Source organism: Oryctolagus cuniculus, chromosome 5 (assembly GCF_051225735.1).
Source record: "Oryctolagus cuniculus isolate XC-2025 breed Fujian yellow rabbit chromosome 5, ASM5122573v1, whole genome shotgun sequence".
NCBI lineage: Eukaryota > Metazoa > Chordata > Mammalia > Lagomorpha > Leporidae > Oryctolagus > Oryctolagus cuniculus.
Genome location: NC_142871.1, coordinates 130,845,837 through 130,863,061, shown reverse-complemented (window position 1 = coordinate 130,863,061; position 17,225 = coordinate 130,845,837). Strand labels below are relative to the sequence as shown.

The window sequence follows — 17,225 nt, the reverse complement described above, 5'->3', positions numbered from 1 at the left end:
GCAATGGAAGATGGCCCCTGTGCTTGGGCCCCTGTACTCACGTAGGAGACTGAAAGAAGCTCCTGGCTCCTGGCTTTGGATCAGCCCAGCTTGAGCTGTTGCAGACATTTGGGGAGTGAACCAGCGGAGGGAAGACCTCTGTCTCTGTCTCTCCCTCTCTCTATCTGCAACTTTGTCTCTCAAATAAATTAAAGATAAATCTTAAGAAAAAGAAGATTCAGGAATAGCCAGCATTTATGCCCAATAATTTATTTATTGTTTGCATCTCCATAGAAGAGAGAAGGAAAGGACACGGAGAAGAAGAGCTAAGTCCTGGCCACTGCATAAACTACATGATCAGTGGAATTGTCTATTGCTGGAGAGGTTCAGACTAGTCTCATTTATGTCAGTGTTACAGTGGCAAGTCCACAACTCTCTGGTTGAATACATTTTTTTCTGGAAATAATAAAAGCAAGCAAAAGAAAATAACTTAGACATAAGGAGACTCAGCAATCCAAAAGAAGGAAATGAAGTTGGACAGTTGCAGCAAATCACCTCCAACCAAGCAGAATCAATGCAGGAAATGGGAGAGACCACTTTAAAAAAATTACATCTACAATAGATGTTGAGGGAGGGCCTTTAGCCTAACAGTTAAGATGCTGGTTGGGGCACAGACATCCCATGCTGGAGTACCTGGGGTTGAGTCATGGCGCTGCTCCCATTTCTAGCTTTTTGGTAGTGTGCACCCTGGGAAGCAGCAGGTATTAGTTCAAGTGATTGTGTCCCTGCCACCCACATGGAAGACCTGGATTGAGTTTCTAGCTACTGGCTCTGGTCTGGCCCAGCCCTGATCATTGAGGGCATTTGGTGAGTGAACTGGTGGATGGGAGCTCTCTCTCTGACTCTGTCGTTGTCTCTCTGCCTCTGAAATGAAAATGAACGAATAAACTTTTAAAAAAGTTTAAAATAAACATTGACCTTGACTTTGTATTATGCAAAAGTTATTAATCTAAGATTGATCAGAAACATAAATACAAAAACTAAAACTAAGAAACTTATTGGAGAAAGTATGAGAGAATATCTTTTTATTTTTTAAGATTTACTTTATTTATTTGAGAGGTAGAGTTACAGAGAGAGAGAGGGAGAGACAGAGAGAAAGATTCTCCATCCACTGATTCACTCCCCAAATGCCCACAATGGCTGGAGCTGGGTCAATCCTCAGCCAGGAGCTAGGAGCTTCTTCTGGGTCTCCCACGTGGGTGCAGGGGCCCCAAGCACTTGGACCATCTTCTGCTGCATTCCCAGGCCATAGCAGAGAGCTGAATTGAAAGAGGAGCAGCCGGAACTAGAACCAGTGTTCATATGAGATACTGGTGCCACAGGCAGAGGGCTAGCTCACTATGCCACAGTGCTGGCCCTGAGAGAATATCTTTATAAACTTGCTATGAGCAAAGAGTTCTTAGATGTGATGCAAGAGGCATTAATTATAAACTAAAATATTAACAAGTTGAAGTTTGTGAAACTGTCTACTTTATCAAAAGATACCACCAAGAAAATGAAAAGACAAGCTAAAGCCTGGGAGAAAATGTTTGTTGGATATGTATCTGACAAAATCTGATAAATATTCCATATATACCAGCCAATAAATAAATACTAAAAAGACAAATACATTTTTAAATATGGGCCAAAAATTTGGACAAGTATTTTATAAAGAAGTTCCAAATAAACATGTGAAAAGGTAATAGCTTCACTGGTTGCCAGGGAAATGTAAGAGGAAACCGCAATGAGATAGCCCTGCTCCCCCGCTGAGATGGCCAAAATTAACAAGATTGGCATTTTTAAGTGTAAATAAGATTATAGAGAACAGGAATTGTCATACATTGCTAGTGGGAGTGTAACAATAGAACTGGTTTAGAATAAAGAAAGCCTTAACGATCTTTTATTATTATTTGAAAAAAATTGAGACATAGGGTTATTTGTATTTATGGGGTACCATGTGATATTTGATACATGTACACATTTAATGTTCAAATCAGGAAGTGTATCTAGATCCTTAGACATTTTCATTTCCCTGTGGTGAAGAAATTCAAAACCTTTTGTAAAAAATATAGCGTATACTTATTATTTGTAGTCACCCTGCTCTGCAATAGAATTCCAGAACTTATATTACCAGCCTCTGGTAACCACTATTCTATTCTCAACATCTACGATATCAACTTGTTTAGATTCTACTTATGAGTTAGGTCACGTGATACTTGTCTTCCTCTGTCTGATTTATTTCACTTAACGTAATATCTTCCAGTTCTGTCCATGTTATTACAAATGACAGAATTTCATCCTTTCGTGCAAGTGAATGGAATTACATCCAGCTGAAAAGCAGCTGCACAGCCAAGTAAGCCATCAGCAGTGAAGAGGCAGTCTTCAGAATGGGAGGGAATAGTTGTAAAACAACTCATGAAATCAGTGTATAACTAGCTACCTTATGGCTTAGTGGTACACACACACCCAAGGAAAATGAAAACATATGTCCATTCAGAAGGCTTGTACAGGTCATTCATTGTGGCTTCAATCATAATCACCAAATACTGGGAATAAACCAAATGAAAAATAAATGATTTGTGGTATACTTACATAATGGAATAGAACTGAAATAAAAATTTACTGTTGGTACAGAGAAAAGCATGGGCATATCTCAAAAACATGTTGAGTGAGTCAGGCCTAAAAATATAATGTGAAAAACAAAATAAAAATTATAAATGAATCATACTCATTGTTGGACTATAATAGTATCTTCTTAAGACACTAAACCCAGAAACCATAAAACGGTAAACTGACAGATTGGACTACATAAAAAACAGTTGGTAACTTCCATAATGCAGAAACACCATCAACAAAATTCAGAGATAAACACCCTTCTGGGGGAAAGTATTATCAGCATATTTAACAAAGTGTTAATGTACATGAAATATGAATGCAGGGTGTCCGGTGCGTAACAAATCTTCCCAGGCAGAGGAGAGAACCTCCACTTTGACTATGACCGTGTCTAAACAAGATAAGAGTCGGAGAACTCAAGGGGCTTCCATAGCCTTGGAAACTCATAACTGGTGCATAGGGAGATTACTGATGCCATAAACAGGAGTGTCAATTGGTAAAGTCAACAACAGGAGTCACTGTGCACTTACTCCTCATGTAGGATCTCGGTCCTTAACATGCTGTACACTGAGGCTTAATGCTATAACGAGTACTCAAACAGTATATTTCACTTTGTGTTTCTATGGGGTGCAAACGACTGAAATCTTTACTTAATGTACACTAAACTGATCTTCTGTAAAAAAAAAAAAAAAAAAAAAAAAAGAAAGAAATTTTCAATTCCCAACTTGACTCTCACTGGGATTAAACATGACAATAGGTCTGATCTGATTTCATCATCATTTAAAAAAAATCATCTATTATTTTTCACTTTATGTTTCTGTGTGGGAGCAAACTGTTGAAATACTTACTTAAGGTATACTAAGCTGATCTTCTGTATATTAAGATAATCGAAAATGAATCTTGATGTGAATGGAAGGGGAGAGGGAGTGGGAAAGGGGAGGGTTGTTGGTGGGAGGGACGGTATGGGAGGGGAAGCCATTGTAACCCATGAGTCGTACTTTGGAAATTTATATTCATTAAATAAAAGATAAAAAAAAAAAAAAAATCTTCCCAGGCAGATGAATCAATTAATTCACAAGCTTTTATTGGGATTCTGCTCCTGGGTGAGGTTCACCGGTCCCAACAGAGTGGGGGCCGGGGAAGTCGCCTGTCAAAGGTTGAGAGGGCTCCTTTTATAGATGCAGGGTGTGGGGGTTAAAATTTGAGGCGGGTCTGATCCTCATTGGTTGACCTTTAGGCACCCGTAGGGACCTTGACAAGGACTTTCCCTTCCTGGAAGTGTGGGTAGGAACTCTCCATTCTTGGAAGTGTGGGCCTTCTCTCCTTGCGGATCCCAAAGCTACCAATGAAGACCTCCATATAAGCCAAAAAAACGTGCACTAGTTGGAGAAAAGAAGACCAAATGTTAGCCGTCACAGAGCACACCGAACACCGGAGTAAGGGAAAGAGTTCATTGGGGAAAAGCCAGCAGGCTGGAGGGAAGGGGCGAAGAGGGAAAAGGAGAGTAAGAGAGAAAGAGGAGAAGAGGGGGAGTGAGAGAGGAGAGAAGGCTAGAGAGAGTGAGCAGGAGAGAAGAGAGAAGCCAAGAGAGCCACGTGTTCAGGCACAGGTCCTTTTCAACTTTGCCGGAGGGCGGGCAGGGAAGCAGGAGCAGTGAATCCCATTAGGTTGGGGGTGGAGCTTGGCACAGGTAGTTTGGGCCATGCGGCCACCTGGCTTTCAGTAATGGTGGCGGGAACCAGGGTATAGAACGTAAATCAAGGTGCAGATAGATAAGACTGAGCCAGTTTCCTAACACCAAGAATATGAAAAATGCCATTCAAAGAAAGTACACAGAGATGTTTGGTCTGGAAAAAGAAGTAGATTTCAGAGTAATGTGATATCCTCAAATATTTGATGAGATTTCATGTGAAATTACATATGCACTGTATGATCTGGAAAGACAAAAGTAAGACTGGAGCGATTGTGAAGCTTGTCAGGAGGGAAGTTTTGTCCTGGAATCCAGATAACTTCCTCACGGTAGTCTGTCCCCCTGCACATGGAACCTTCTGCAACCCTGCAGGTATTCCTGTCCCATTTGGTTCTGGAATAGCATCTAGAGTCAAAAGGGTTGCTAGCTTTAGGTAACTTTTAAGGTTCATTTTCTTTCTCTTTTTTCCCTTTAAATATATTATTTATTTATCTGAGAGGTAGAGTTACAGACAGAGGGAGAGACAGAGAGAAAGATCTTCCATCCACTGGTTCACTTCCCAAATGGCCACAATGACCAGAGCTGTGCCAATCCAAAGCCAGGAGCCAGGAGCCAGGGTTTTCTTCCAGGTCTCCTACATGGGTGCAGGGGCCCAAGTACTTGGGCCATCTTGTACTGCTTTCCCAGTCCTTAGCTGGATCAGAAGAGGGGCAGCTGGGACTAGAACCGGCGCCCATATGGGATGCTGGCGCTGCAGTCAGATTAACTTACTGTGCCACAGTGCTGGCCCCAAGTTTCATTTTCAGTCTTAAATTCAGTGATTCAAGTTATATAGACTTCATACATTCAGGAAAATTTTATGTTTGAGATTCTCTGTCCAAAGAGTTGGAGGGGCTTGTGATGAGATTAAGAAAGAGTTCCACAAACCTTGATTAAAATTAAAAGCATTCCATGGGTTTAAAGTAGAAACTTCAGGGGTTTAAAAAGCCCATTATGTTTTTAATCTCAGTTGGTATTCTTAAAAATTCCGTCACCATTTAAATTATGAAGTTATAGACACACAAAAAATATACAGAAAATAACAGAACATTTGCTCCAGTAGCTACCACTGAGATTAAGCAAACACTAACATTTGCTGTATTTGCTTCAGAGGTCTTCTATTTTAGCTCAAGTCCCCAATACTTTCCTCTTTTTCTCCCTAAATTCCTACTGTCTTGATGGTATTGTCTCCCATTCCCAGGAATGTTTTGTATTTCTATTGCATTTACATGTCTATAACCTTTAGATTATGTATGCAGAATATGTATTGCTGTTGAAAAGCTTTACATAAATAGCATAATACCTGTCTTAGTCCATTGGGCTACCGTAAGAAAATGCCATAACCTTGGTAGCTTATAAACAATAAATTAATTTCTTAGGAGAAATATGAGTTATTTTAAAAGTTCATGAAAAAGTGGAATTAAAAGAAGTTTATTTTGGAGCCAAAATTTCTAGAAACCCATGCATAATTTTTTTTCATAATATTCATTTTCCATGAACTTTCTGAAGAGCTCTTGTAGAACATAAAAATAAGTACAGTAAAACAAGCTTTGTTATAAAATGAATGCCCATGGAACTCCTGTTTGGAACATCCCCAACACCTTACAATGCCCCTGCATTCCTCTTCCCATTCTTAAGTTCCTTTTCTTCCTCCATTGGCAACTGTATTTTGACAATGATGATTTTCAAGTCCATGCTTTTTTTTTTTTTAAGCTTTTTCCTTACTCTTATTTTTTCTTTTAGAATTTTCAACATTATATATTTAACATTATATATTTAATACATTTTATATTTAACATTTAGGATATTTTTGTTTGTTTTTTAATAGGGGCCAGTGTTTTGGCACAGCAGGTTAAGCTGCCATCTATGACATCGGCATCATATGTGACAATGATTCTCTCTTCCTGGTTCTTCATTTCTGACCCAGCTCCCTGCTAAACGTGCCAGGGAAAGCAGCAGAGGCTGCTGTGCCTGTTAGATTTTAGAGTTTTAGGGTTTGAAGAAGGTGAGGAGGCAGCTAGTTAAAGTAGAAAAGACTTTCTTTTAGCGGGGACAGAAAGTGGGGGAGTAAAAAGATCAGGAGTTGAGCCTGCGCAGACGGAAGGCAGGCGATTTGAAACCAGGTTTCATTCTGTTTGAGCTGCAGGCTGAATCCTTTCTTAAGCTGCCTTTTGGAGGAGGTGCAGGGTGTCGCTCCCCCTCTTCATGGAGGAACGACACTAAACCCTGCCTAGGCTTCATATCCGAGTCACGGCACCATTATGTTGCTCCCCGTCTTCGTGGAGGAACGACACAGGACCCTGCACTGTTCTTTTGTCTGCTCGGCCCTCCCCGGGTTTGCTGCTGGTTCTTCCCGGGTTGGCTACCGACCCTTCACCTCCGTGGAGGGGCGGTTCCCCCTGCCACTTTCCCCACTTCCGCGGGGGAGCGGCACACCGCCGGCCGGCTCTCTCGAGGGCTGCTCAGGTGTTCCTTCAGATAGATGTTCCTGGTGCATGTTGTCTCTCTCCTCCTTTATAGTCCTCTTCCGCCAATCCCAACTCTGCTACCCACACGCCGAGTACGCTGCTCTCCTCCAATCAGGAGCAGGTCCTGCTGTTTATTGGTTGAACTGGAGGCAGCTGTGTAGAAGCTGTTTCCTCCTCCCAGCACCATATTGTGGGAGAGCAGATGCATAGAATAAGTCTTAATTCCAGTAACTTAGTCTAGTCCGAGTTGCTCCCCACAGCAGGGCACTGCATGGACCCTGATAAGGTGGGTGGGGGGTGTGCAGAAAGTTCACAATGCATTGTTTTACTACTTTGGAATGTCCCAGGTGCTGGTTTTCCCAAGCAATAAACATTTCACTTGCCCTTAGATTGTCTATCTGTGCCCAGGTTCATTGAGCTAGGGGTTCAGGCCCAGAGACCTAACAGGTTCTATCAGGCCTCAATAGCTTAATAGGTTCTAACAGTGCCAAATTAAAGACTTATTTATTTGAAAGGCAGAGTGTCAGATAAAGAGAGAAAGGGAGAGAGAAAGAGTTATCTTCCATCCAGTGGTTTATTCTCCAAATGGCCACAAAGGCTGGGGCTAGGCCAGGTTGAAGCCAAGATCCTAGAATTCCATCCTTAGCTCCCACATGAGTGGCAAGGGCATAAGTAATTGAGCCATCATCTGCTGACTTTCCAAGGCACATTGACAGGGAGCTGGATTAGAAGTAGAGCACCTGGGACTTGAACTGGTGCACATATGGGATGCCAGCATTGCAGGCGCTGCTTAATCCACTGTACCACAGTGCCAGCCCTTACATTAAGGTTTTTAATCCTTCTAGAATTGTGTGTGTGTGTGTGAAGAAATTGATCTTATTTTTTTTCCATATGGTTAGCCAATAGTTTCAATTTAACATTCTCTATTAAGTTGCCTATTTAATAGTCCTACTTAATAGTCCTAACAAATTTATAATGTCACCTGTCTTTTGTTAAGTTTCTAGGCCCCTTTGCTGCCTCAGTGGTCAATTTATTTTATTTTTTTGTACTCAAATCATTCTGCTTTGATTTCTGTAGCTTTTACTAAGCCAACATTTGGTATGTTGCACATCTTTTCTGCATTTTTCTTCAAAATTGTATTGATTATTTCTGTTGAGTTATTTTTCCAAATTAATGTTAAGACTGTTTTGTCAGGTAAATGAAAAACTTTGTTGAGATTTTGATTTGGAATTTCACTGAATGTATATGTTCATTTTGAGAAAATTGCATATTATTGAAATTTTCCATTCCTGAACTTGGTATGTTTCTCATATATTTAGGTCTTCTTTTGTGTGCTTAAAATAAGTTTTCTAATTTTCTCTGAAAAGTCTTGACCATCATCTTTATTAGATTAATTTCTAGATATCTTATCATTGGTTATTGCAAATGCTATATTTTTAAAAATTATGTTTTTAGATTGTAAGATGGCTTAGAAAGACATGCTACTGGTTTTTAAGAAAGATTTATTTATTTGAAGTTGAGAGTGAAGGGAGAGAGATCTTCCATCCTTTGATTTACTCCTCAAATGGCTATAACAGTTGGGGCTGGACCAGGCTGAAGCCAGGAGCCCAGAGCTCCATCTGGGTCTCCCATATGTGTGCAGAAACCCAAGTGCTTGGACCATCTTCCATTGCCTTCTCAGGCACATTAGCAGAGAGCTGGGTCAGAAGTGGAGCAGCCTGGACTTGAAGTGCACCCAGATGTGGGATGCTGATGTCATGCGGGACAGCTTAGCTTGCTATACCACAATACCATTCCCATTATTTATTCATTTTTTGCTACTGATTTTTATGGATAGATTCAGCAATCTTACTGAATTGTTCATTTTTGTTAATTGTAAAAGTTTGTCTTTAGATATTCTTGAATTTTTAAAAATCATATCATCTGTGATTATGCTACATCTGTTTTTTCATTTCCAATTCATCTACCTTTTATTTACTTATCTTGTTCTGGGACCTCCATTACCAGGAGGAATAGAAGTGGATGATGATAGTGGCAAACTTGTCATGTCCTTGGGATTAAAATATTTCTTTCTAGAATTTCACCTTTTAAGAAATGTATTTAGGGGGCCAGTGCTGTGGCAAAGCAAGTAAAACCACCACCTGCAATGCTGGCATCCCATATGGGTGCCAGTTTGTGTCTTGACTGCTTCATTTCTGATCCACCTCCCTGCTAATGACCCAGGAAAGCAGCAGAAGATGGCCCAAGTGCTTGGGCCCTTGCACCCATGTGGGAGACCCAGAGGAAGCTCCAGGTTCCTGGCTTTAGTCTGGCCCTGCCCCAGTCATTGTGGCCATCTGGGGAGTGAACCATTAGATGGAAGATTTCCCTCTCTGTCTCTCCTTCTCTTTCTGTAACTGTGTCTTTCAAATAAATAGAGCAATCATGGTTTTTTTTTTTTTTTAACAAAAGAAGTGTATTTATTTCAGAGACAAAGAGGCAGACAGGTAGAGACAAAGAGACAGATTAGAGCAAGCTTCCTTCTTCTGGCTTACTCCCTAAATGCCTGCAGAAGTGGGGACTGGGCCAAGCCAAAGCAAGGAACTCAATCCAGGTTTCCTATGTGGGTGGCAGGGACCCAACTACTTGAGCCATCATTTTCTGCTTCCCTGGGTTCACACTAGCATGAAGCTGGGATTGGAAGTGAAACCAGGGTCAGGTACTCTTCCAATGTTGGATGCATGTCTTCCAAGCGGTGTCTTAACCAGTAGGCCGAATACCTGCCCCTAGAATTTCATCTTTAAATATCATATTTGCTGAAGATTTTTTGTTGGATACTATTTATCATACTGAATAGGTCTTTGCCATACTTTGCTAAGAGTTTTAAAACATTACTCATTGTTGAGTATTATATTTATAGGCTTAGCTTCTTTTGAAGGGGTGCAGTAAGATTTTAACAAAGAAGAAGGTGACATTTCTATATTTTATAATATAGAAATTTTTTGATTGTAGGTACTTATTGAGAGTGAGCAGATGAGAAAAGAAGCTGATGATTCGGGTCCACTTACTGAATTGGAACACTGGAAACGCATGTCAGCCAAGTTCAACTACATAATTGAACAAATTAAAGGGCCAAGTTGTAAGGCTGTTATAAACGTGCTAAATGTTGCACACTCCAAACTTTTAAAGGTAAAAATCTTTTTATTTTAAAGTCTGGTATATGTCAGAACAACCAATTAGAAAACTTTCAAACTCTTCTTAACACAATAATTTAGAATCATGTATTTAAAAGCATTAAATAAGATTTTCTCATATGCTATAATTATTTCCAGGAGAGGAAATGAAGATTTGTTTCTTAATATTTCATACTCTTTGACAGTGCTACTATGGGGTGATTGCCTAAAAAGTGATCATCTTTTATTTCTAAATTGTTTTTGAAGTTTTGGATCTTTACAGGCCCAGTGAAGCAAAGAACTACACGGAGAGTTAAAAGCACAAGGCAGAAATGCCCTCTCCTAACACATCTCACCCCTATGTCTCTGCCTCCTTTTCTTTAAAAAAATTAAAAAAAAAAATTACTTGAGAAGGACGAGGGAATGAGGGAGGGAGGAAGGGGGAGAGAGAGAGAGAGAGCGAACACTCTCCTAATGGCTGCAGCTCCCAGGGTGGGCCCACAAAGCCAGGAACCTGGAATTTCATCCAGGTGTTCTATCAGGAATGGCAGGGACACAGTACTTGAGCCAACACCTACTGTCTTCTAAGGTGCACATTCACAGAAAGCTGGAATTGGAAGCAGTCAGGACTCAAGTTCAGGGACTCCCATTTGGGTCTTAACCACTTTGCCAAATGTCTGCCCCTCCAAGTCAGTGTTCTTTACAATTTCACTTAATTCCAGATCTCTCTCTCTCTCTCTCTTTTTAAAGATTTATTTATTTATTTGAAAGTTAGAGTTACACAGAGACAGAGAGAGAGGTCTTCTATCCAATGGTTCACTCCCCAGATGGCCGCAACGGCTGGAGCTGTGCCGATCCGAAGCCAGGAGCCAGGAGCTTCTTCCCAGTCTCCCACATGGGTGCAGGGGTCCAAGGACTTGGGCCATTGTCTACTGCTCTCCCAGGCCACAGCAGAGAGCTGGATCGGAAGAGGAGCAGCCGGGACTAGAACCAGTGCCCATATGGGATGCTGGCACTTCAGGCCAGGGTGTTAACTGGCTGCACCAGAGCGCCGACCCCTTTTTGTCTCTTTTTCAAAAACATGTTTCTGGGTACAGAAACATGGCAGCCCCCTCTTTTTTTTTTTTTTTTTTAAGAAATACAGGCAAAACAAATTTTCTCTTTCTCTTTCTTTTAGAAAATTTATTTATTTATCTGAGAGAGTCAGAGTTACAGACAGAGAGAGGGAAATACATAGAAAGAGGTCTTCCATCACTGGTTTACTCCCCAAATGGTCACAACCGCCAGAGCTGGGCTGATCCGAAGCCAGGAGCTGGGAGCTTCGTCCTGGTCTCCCACACGGATGTGGGGCTCAAGCACTTGGGCCGCCTTCTGCTGTTTTCCCAGGCCATTAGCAGGGAGCTGGATCAGAAGTGGAGCAGCCGGGACTGGAACGGGCACCCATACAGGAAGGCAGCATCTCATGCAGTGACTTGACCCACTATGCCACAGTGCCGGTCCCCAATGGTCTTATTTTGTCTGATCATTTTCCTGTCTGTTAGTTGCACAATTTTCCTCTCTCTCTCTCTTCCTACCTCACAATGATCTTGGGATATGATTCACATATTATTCCATTTCACTCAGTTAAAGTGTACAATTCAGTGGTTCTTGGTGTGTTCAAAGAGTTATGCAATTCATCACCACAATCAATTTTAGAACTTTTTTTACTCTTAAAAAAAACTCAGTACCCTTCAGCTATTACCTCCCCATCTCCACTCCAAATGCAGTAGCCCTGAGTGTTATCTCTACAGATGTTCATATTATGGACTTTTAATATAAATGGGATTAAAAGTGACTTTTCATAATTGACTTACTTCACTTGTATGATTTTTTTCAGGGTTAATCCATGTTGTAGCATTTATCAGTGCCTCATTTCTTTTCACAGATGAATAATATGGATAATACCACATTTTGTTTAGAATTTTATGGAAATTTGGGTTGTTTTTACTTTTTGATTGCTGTGAATATTTATGTACGACTTTTTTTCTAGAGTACTGTCATTCTTCTAGAGTATGGGGAATTTAGAGTGGAATTTCTGGTTGAAAGGCAACTCTATGTTCAATTTTTTAAGGCAAATGACTCCTTTTCCATATGTTTATAAACACAACTGCAGTTGAAGCTTCTATGTACATGTGTGCAACTATTTCCCTAGGATGAATAATCTGTACCTCTTCAATACTTATTTAATTTTTTAAAAGATTTATTTATTTATTTGAAAGGCAGAGTTATACAGAGAGAGAAGGAGAGGCAGAGGGAAGGAGAGGCAGAGAGAAAGAGGTCTTCCATCTGCTGGTTCACTCCCCAAATGGCCACAACGACCAGAGTTGAGCTGCGCTGATCCGAAGTCAGGAGGCAGGAGCTTCTTCCAGGTCTCCCACATTGGAGCAGGGGCCCAAGGACTTGGGCCATCTTTTATTGCTTTCTCGGGCCATAACAGAGAACTGGATTGGAAGTGGAGCAGTTGGGTCTTGAACCAGCGTCCATATGGAATGCTGGCACTGCAGGCGGTGGCTTTACCTGCTATGCCACAGTGTCGGCCCCTCAATATTTACTTTTTTTTTAAGATTTATTTTTTATTTATTTGAAAGAATTGCAGAGAGAAAGGGGGAGAGACAGATCTTTCATCCATGTGTTCATCCCCCAAATGGCTGCAATGGCTGGGCTGGGCCATGCTGAAGCCAGAAACCTGCAGCTTCATCTGAATCTCCCACCTGGTCACTTTTCAGGGTTGTGTTTGCAGCTAGTAACCTTGAGGATGGGTTAACATATCCTCCCAAAGAGCAGACTTGCATAATATTCCCTATAAAAAGCGTAAATTCCCCCAAACAGTGTTCTCCAGTGTAACACAACCTATGCAAACATCAGTCTGGTATGATTTAGCAGTCATGGGGGAGCCAAAGCAGCACTTGCTGTGCTGTGAATAACATTCTTGTCTGTGACCAGGAGCCTCATGTCTTCTCCCAGTATCTGTTAAACAGTAGAAGGATAATTTATTAGTGTCTAAGTACTGTTATATAATGATCAGAGCAAAGAAGTTATTGTTGGTACTATACTACAGACTTAATTTATATTTCCTCAGTTTTTCCATGAACGCATTTTTTTTTCTGTTCCAAGGACCCAATCCAGGATCCTATATTACATTTAAATGCCATGCCTCCTTCATTCCTCAGTCTATGCCTGTATTTCATGCTCTTGATAGTCATGATAACTAATGGGCAGTTATTTAGTAGACTGTCCCTCAATTTTGTTTTGTATAATGGTTTTTTGAGAGTGGATTGAGGTTATCCATTTTGGCAAGGATGCCCCAAAAGCCATACATTCTTCTCAGGACTTCTTTTGAGGGGCTTACTGGTATTGATGTGCCTTGTTGTGAGCAGGTTAGCCTTGATCATCTTGTTAAGTGGGTCTGCCAGGTTTCTCTACTATTCAGTTACTGTACTTGAGGGTTAAGGGCATACCTGGAATCTACACACAGAATGCTCATAGGCGGTTCTGGCCTGTAGCAGTGACAGCTGTGGTGTGCTAATGGTGATTTTCTCGCTCCCTCATTCTATTCACATTGATAAATTACAAAACTTTTTTTAAAAAGATTCATTTATTTATTTGAAAGACTGAGATACAGAGAGAAGGGAAGACAGAGAGAGATCTTTTGTCCACTGGTTCACTCCCCAAGTGGGCACAATGTCTGGGGCTGGGACAGGCTGAAGCCAGAAGCAGGAGCTTCTTCTGGGTCTCCCATGTGGGTGCTGGGGCCCAAGGACTTGGGCTATCTTCCACTGCTTTCCCAGTTGCATTACCAGGAAGTTGGATTGGGCTGGTGCAGCCAGGATTTGAACTGGCGCCTGTGTGAGACACCGACACTACAGGTGGAAGCTTGACCTTCTACACCACAGTGCTGGCCCCTAATTCTAATTTTTATGGGAAAAAATTAACTATTTATTTATGTTAATATACTTTCATGGATATTTACTTTGTGCTTTGGGTTATAATCTAACACTGTCAATATTTTGTTGCTGGAATTGTTTGAGCTTTGGCCATCAGGCAGCCTTTTTGGCTGGTGCCTGTGTCCTGTCACTGTTTCCCTGCTGTTTGCACAACGTCTTTGTTTTCTGCTGCCATAAGATGCTCAAGGCTCATCTTGTATTTGTCCTGCCCTAGTCCTGGGATCAACCACTTCTTTAAGAACCCTGGTTTGTTTTGTTGGAGAATAGTATTTAGAAACCAGGCTCTAAATGCCAGGTATACTTATTTGTTGCTTGAATTTTAGTTATTTAAAAAAGAGATTCATTTACAATGAAATTTTAATATTCTGATGAATTAAATCCTACCAGTCTTCCCTTTATTGCTTTTTACTTTCATCTATTATTTAAACAGGCATTCTTAAAAAGGATGAATTAAGTTAGTATAACTTGAAAATATAATTATCCTTTATTCTCTTCCCCTATTTTTAAAGTTTTTTGTTTTCCCTTTTACTCTTAGTTCTTTAGTTACCTTGGAATTTATTTTTGTGAATCATGTAAGAGTAATAATAAGAGTTATCATTTATTGTGCACTTAATATATGCCAAGCACCATGTTAATATCTTACCTGTAATATCTCATTCAATCCTCGTATCAGCTCTATAACGTAGGTGCTGTTATTACCATCCCCCCTTTTGTATATCTGGTACTGGGATATCAAGTATTTTGCTCTGAGTCGCATACTGGCAAGTGAGGAAGCAGTACACCAGACTGTGCGCTTAACCTTTTTTCTTCTAAAAAAATTTGTCTTTATTTGAAGAACAGTGACATACGCATATTCACACACATATATGCAGAGAGAGAGAGAGAGAGAGAGAAAGAGAGAAGGAGGCAGGCGGGAGAGGAGGGGAGAGGAGAGGAGAGGGAAGAGATCTATCTACTGGTTCATTCCCCAACATTTTTTCTCATGTCTCCTGGTGTACATGTACAGGAATTCTCTACAGTATAGGTTTAGGAGAGAATTTTATGAATTTATAGGTCAAAAATATTTACAACTCTTAGAGGTCTTTTTTTTTTTTTTTTTTTTTTTTGACAGGCAGAGTGGATAGTGAGAGAGAGAGACAGAGAGAAAGGTCTTCCTTTTGCCGTTGGTTCACCCTCCAATGGCCGCCGTGGCCGGCGCGCTGCGGCTGGCGCACCGCGCTGATCCGGAGGCAGGAGCCAGGTGCTTCTCCTGGTCTCCCCTGGGGTGCAGAGCCCAAGCACTTGGGCCATCCTCCACTGCACTCCCGGGCCACAGCAGAGAGCTGGCCTGGAAGAGGGGCAACCGGGACAGAATCCGGAGCCCCAACCGGGACTAGAACCTGGTGTGCCGGCACCGCTAGGTGGAGGATTAGCCTATTGAGCCGTGGCGCTGGACTCTCTTAGAGGTCTTTAGTGACCTGCCATAGGGACTTTAGTCTTTTTATATTAAAAATATTGATCGATGACTTTAGTAAGGATACAGATGACATGGCAGCAAATCCACGGATGACACTGAGAAGAGAGGCAAAGAAATATACCAGATGGCAATGTCAAGATCCAAATAGGTATTCAGTGGCAACCAAGGGGGTCTCATACTGATACCACCAGCCCCTTTGATGGATGTAATGTTTGACTCCCATGATTTTTTTTAAAAGATTATTTATTTATTTATTTGAATGGCAGAGTTACAGAAAGGGCAGGGGGAGCACGAGCGAGAGAGAGAGAGAGAGAGAGAGAGAGTCTTCTATCCGTTAGTTCAGTTCCCAAATGGCTACAATGGACAGAGCTGGGCTGATGTGAAGCCAGGAGCCAGGTGCTTCCTCCTGGTCTCCCATGGGGGTGCAGGGACCCAAGCCCTTGAGCCATCCTCCACTGCCCTCCCAGGCCACAGCAGAGAGCTGGACTGGAAGAGGAGCAACCGGGACTAGAACCGGGTGCCCATATGGGATGTCGGCACCACAGGTGGAAGATTAACCAAGTGAGCCACAGTGCCGGCCGCCTCAACATTAAGTTTTAAATGTTAGAAGAAAAATACTTATTCACCACAATTATATTGTTACTACTTTAGTATTTTCTTGTGTTTCATACAATTCTTGCACTTTTATTTCACAGAATTCTTGTATTTTTATTTCTCAGAATTGGCGTGACCTGGATGCACGAATTACTGATACAGCAAATGAATCAAAAGATAATGTCAGATATTTGTATACCCTGGAAAAAGTTTGTCAGCCTCTCTACAATTACGACCTAGTAAGTATACTTTTTAAAGTACAGTTTTAAAAATTAACTAGTATAATTAATGCATTTTAGAATAACTTTAATATGTGAATAATGGGAAAAACTTACACTGCCAAAAAAGTTATTTCCAAAAAAACCCTTCTACCATCTATATAGAGTGAATTATAAACTATATTTAATATTTTAGCTAACATTTAAATATATAGCATTATCATAGATACGTCTTCCTTTTGTGAATTAAACAACATGAATATATTATTTGTCCATTACGGCATAGCAAATTTCTCCAGAGCTGAGTAACTAAAACAGTGATGCATATGTGGCATAGCTGAGAGCCTCTGCTTTAGGATCTCTCATAAGGTTACACACAGACTCCTAACTGGGGCTGTGGTCTCGCGTGAAGGGGTGGCTGACTGGATGGCCCTTATTTATTTATTTTTTTAAAGATTTATTTATTTACTAGAAAGGTGGAGAGGCGGAGGCAGAGAGAGAAAAGTCTTCCATCCACTGATTCACTCCCCAAGTGGCTACAACAGCCAGGGCTGGGCCAGACCAAAGCCAGGAGACAGGAGCTTTATCCGGGTCTCCTATGTGGGTGCAAGCACGTGGCCATCTTCCACTGCTTTCCCAGGCACATTAGCAGGGAGCTGGATGGGAAGTGGAGTAGCTGAGACTCAAACCAGCACCCATATGGGATGCCGGTGTTGTAGGCAGTGGCTTAACTACTATAGAGTAAAGTACTTAAAGAGTAAGTGTTTAACTCATATCACCTGCCACAGTGCTGGCCCTTGGAAGGCCCATTTTTAAAATTATTTTTATTTTTAAAAAAGATTTATTTAACTTATTTGAGAGACAGAGTTACAGATAGAGAGAGAGGTCTTCCATCTGCTGGTTCACTCCCTAAATGGCTGTAATGGCAGGACCTGGGCCAATCTGAAGCCAGGAGCCAGGAGCTTCTTCCAAGTCTCTCATGCAGGTGCAGGGG

The 17,225-nt window shown here is 41.2% G+C and overlaps 1 protein-coding gene across 3 annotated transcripts in view; it reads left to right on the top strand.

Moving 5' to 3' along the window:
• DNAH8 (dynein axonemal heavy chain 8) overlaps positions 1–17,225 on the top strand; it is a 336,932-nt gene that overhangs the window by 17,412 nt on the left and 302,295 nt on the right. For all 3 annotated transcript variants that reach the window (XM_089333967.1, XM_089333968.1, XM_051854776.3), the window contains 2 exons: positions 9,820–9,996; positions 16,139–16,252. In XM_089333967.1, the coding sequence (XP_089190093.1) occupies positions 9,820–9,996; positions 16,139–16,252 (291 nt within the window). The remainder of the gene's footprint in view (positions 1–9,819; positions 9,997–16,138; positions 16,253–17,225) is intronic.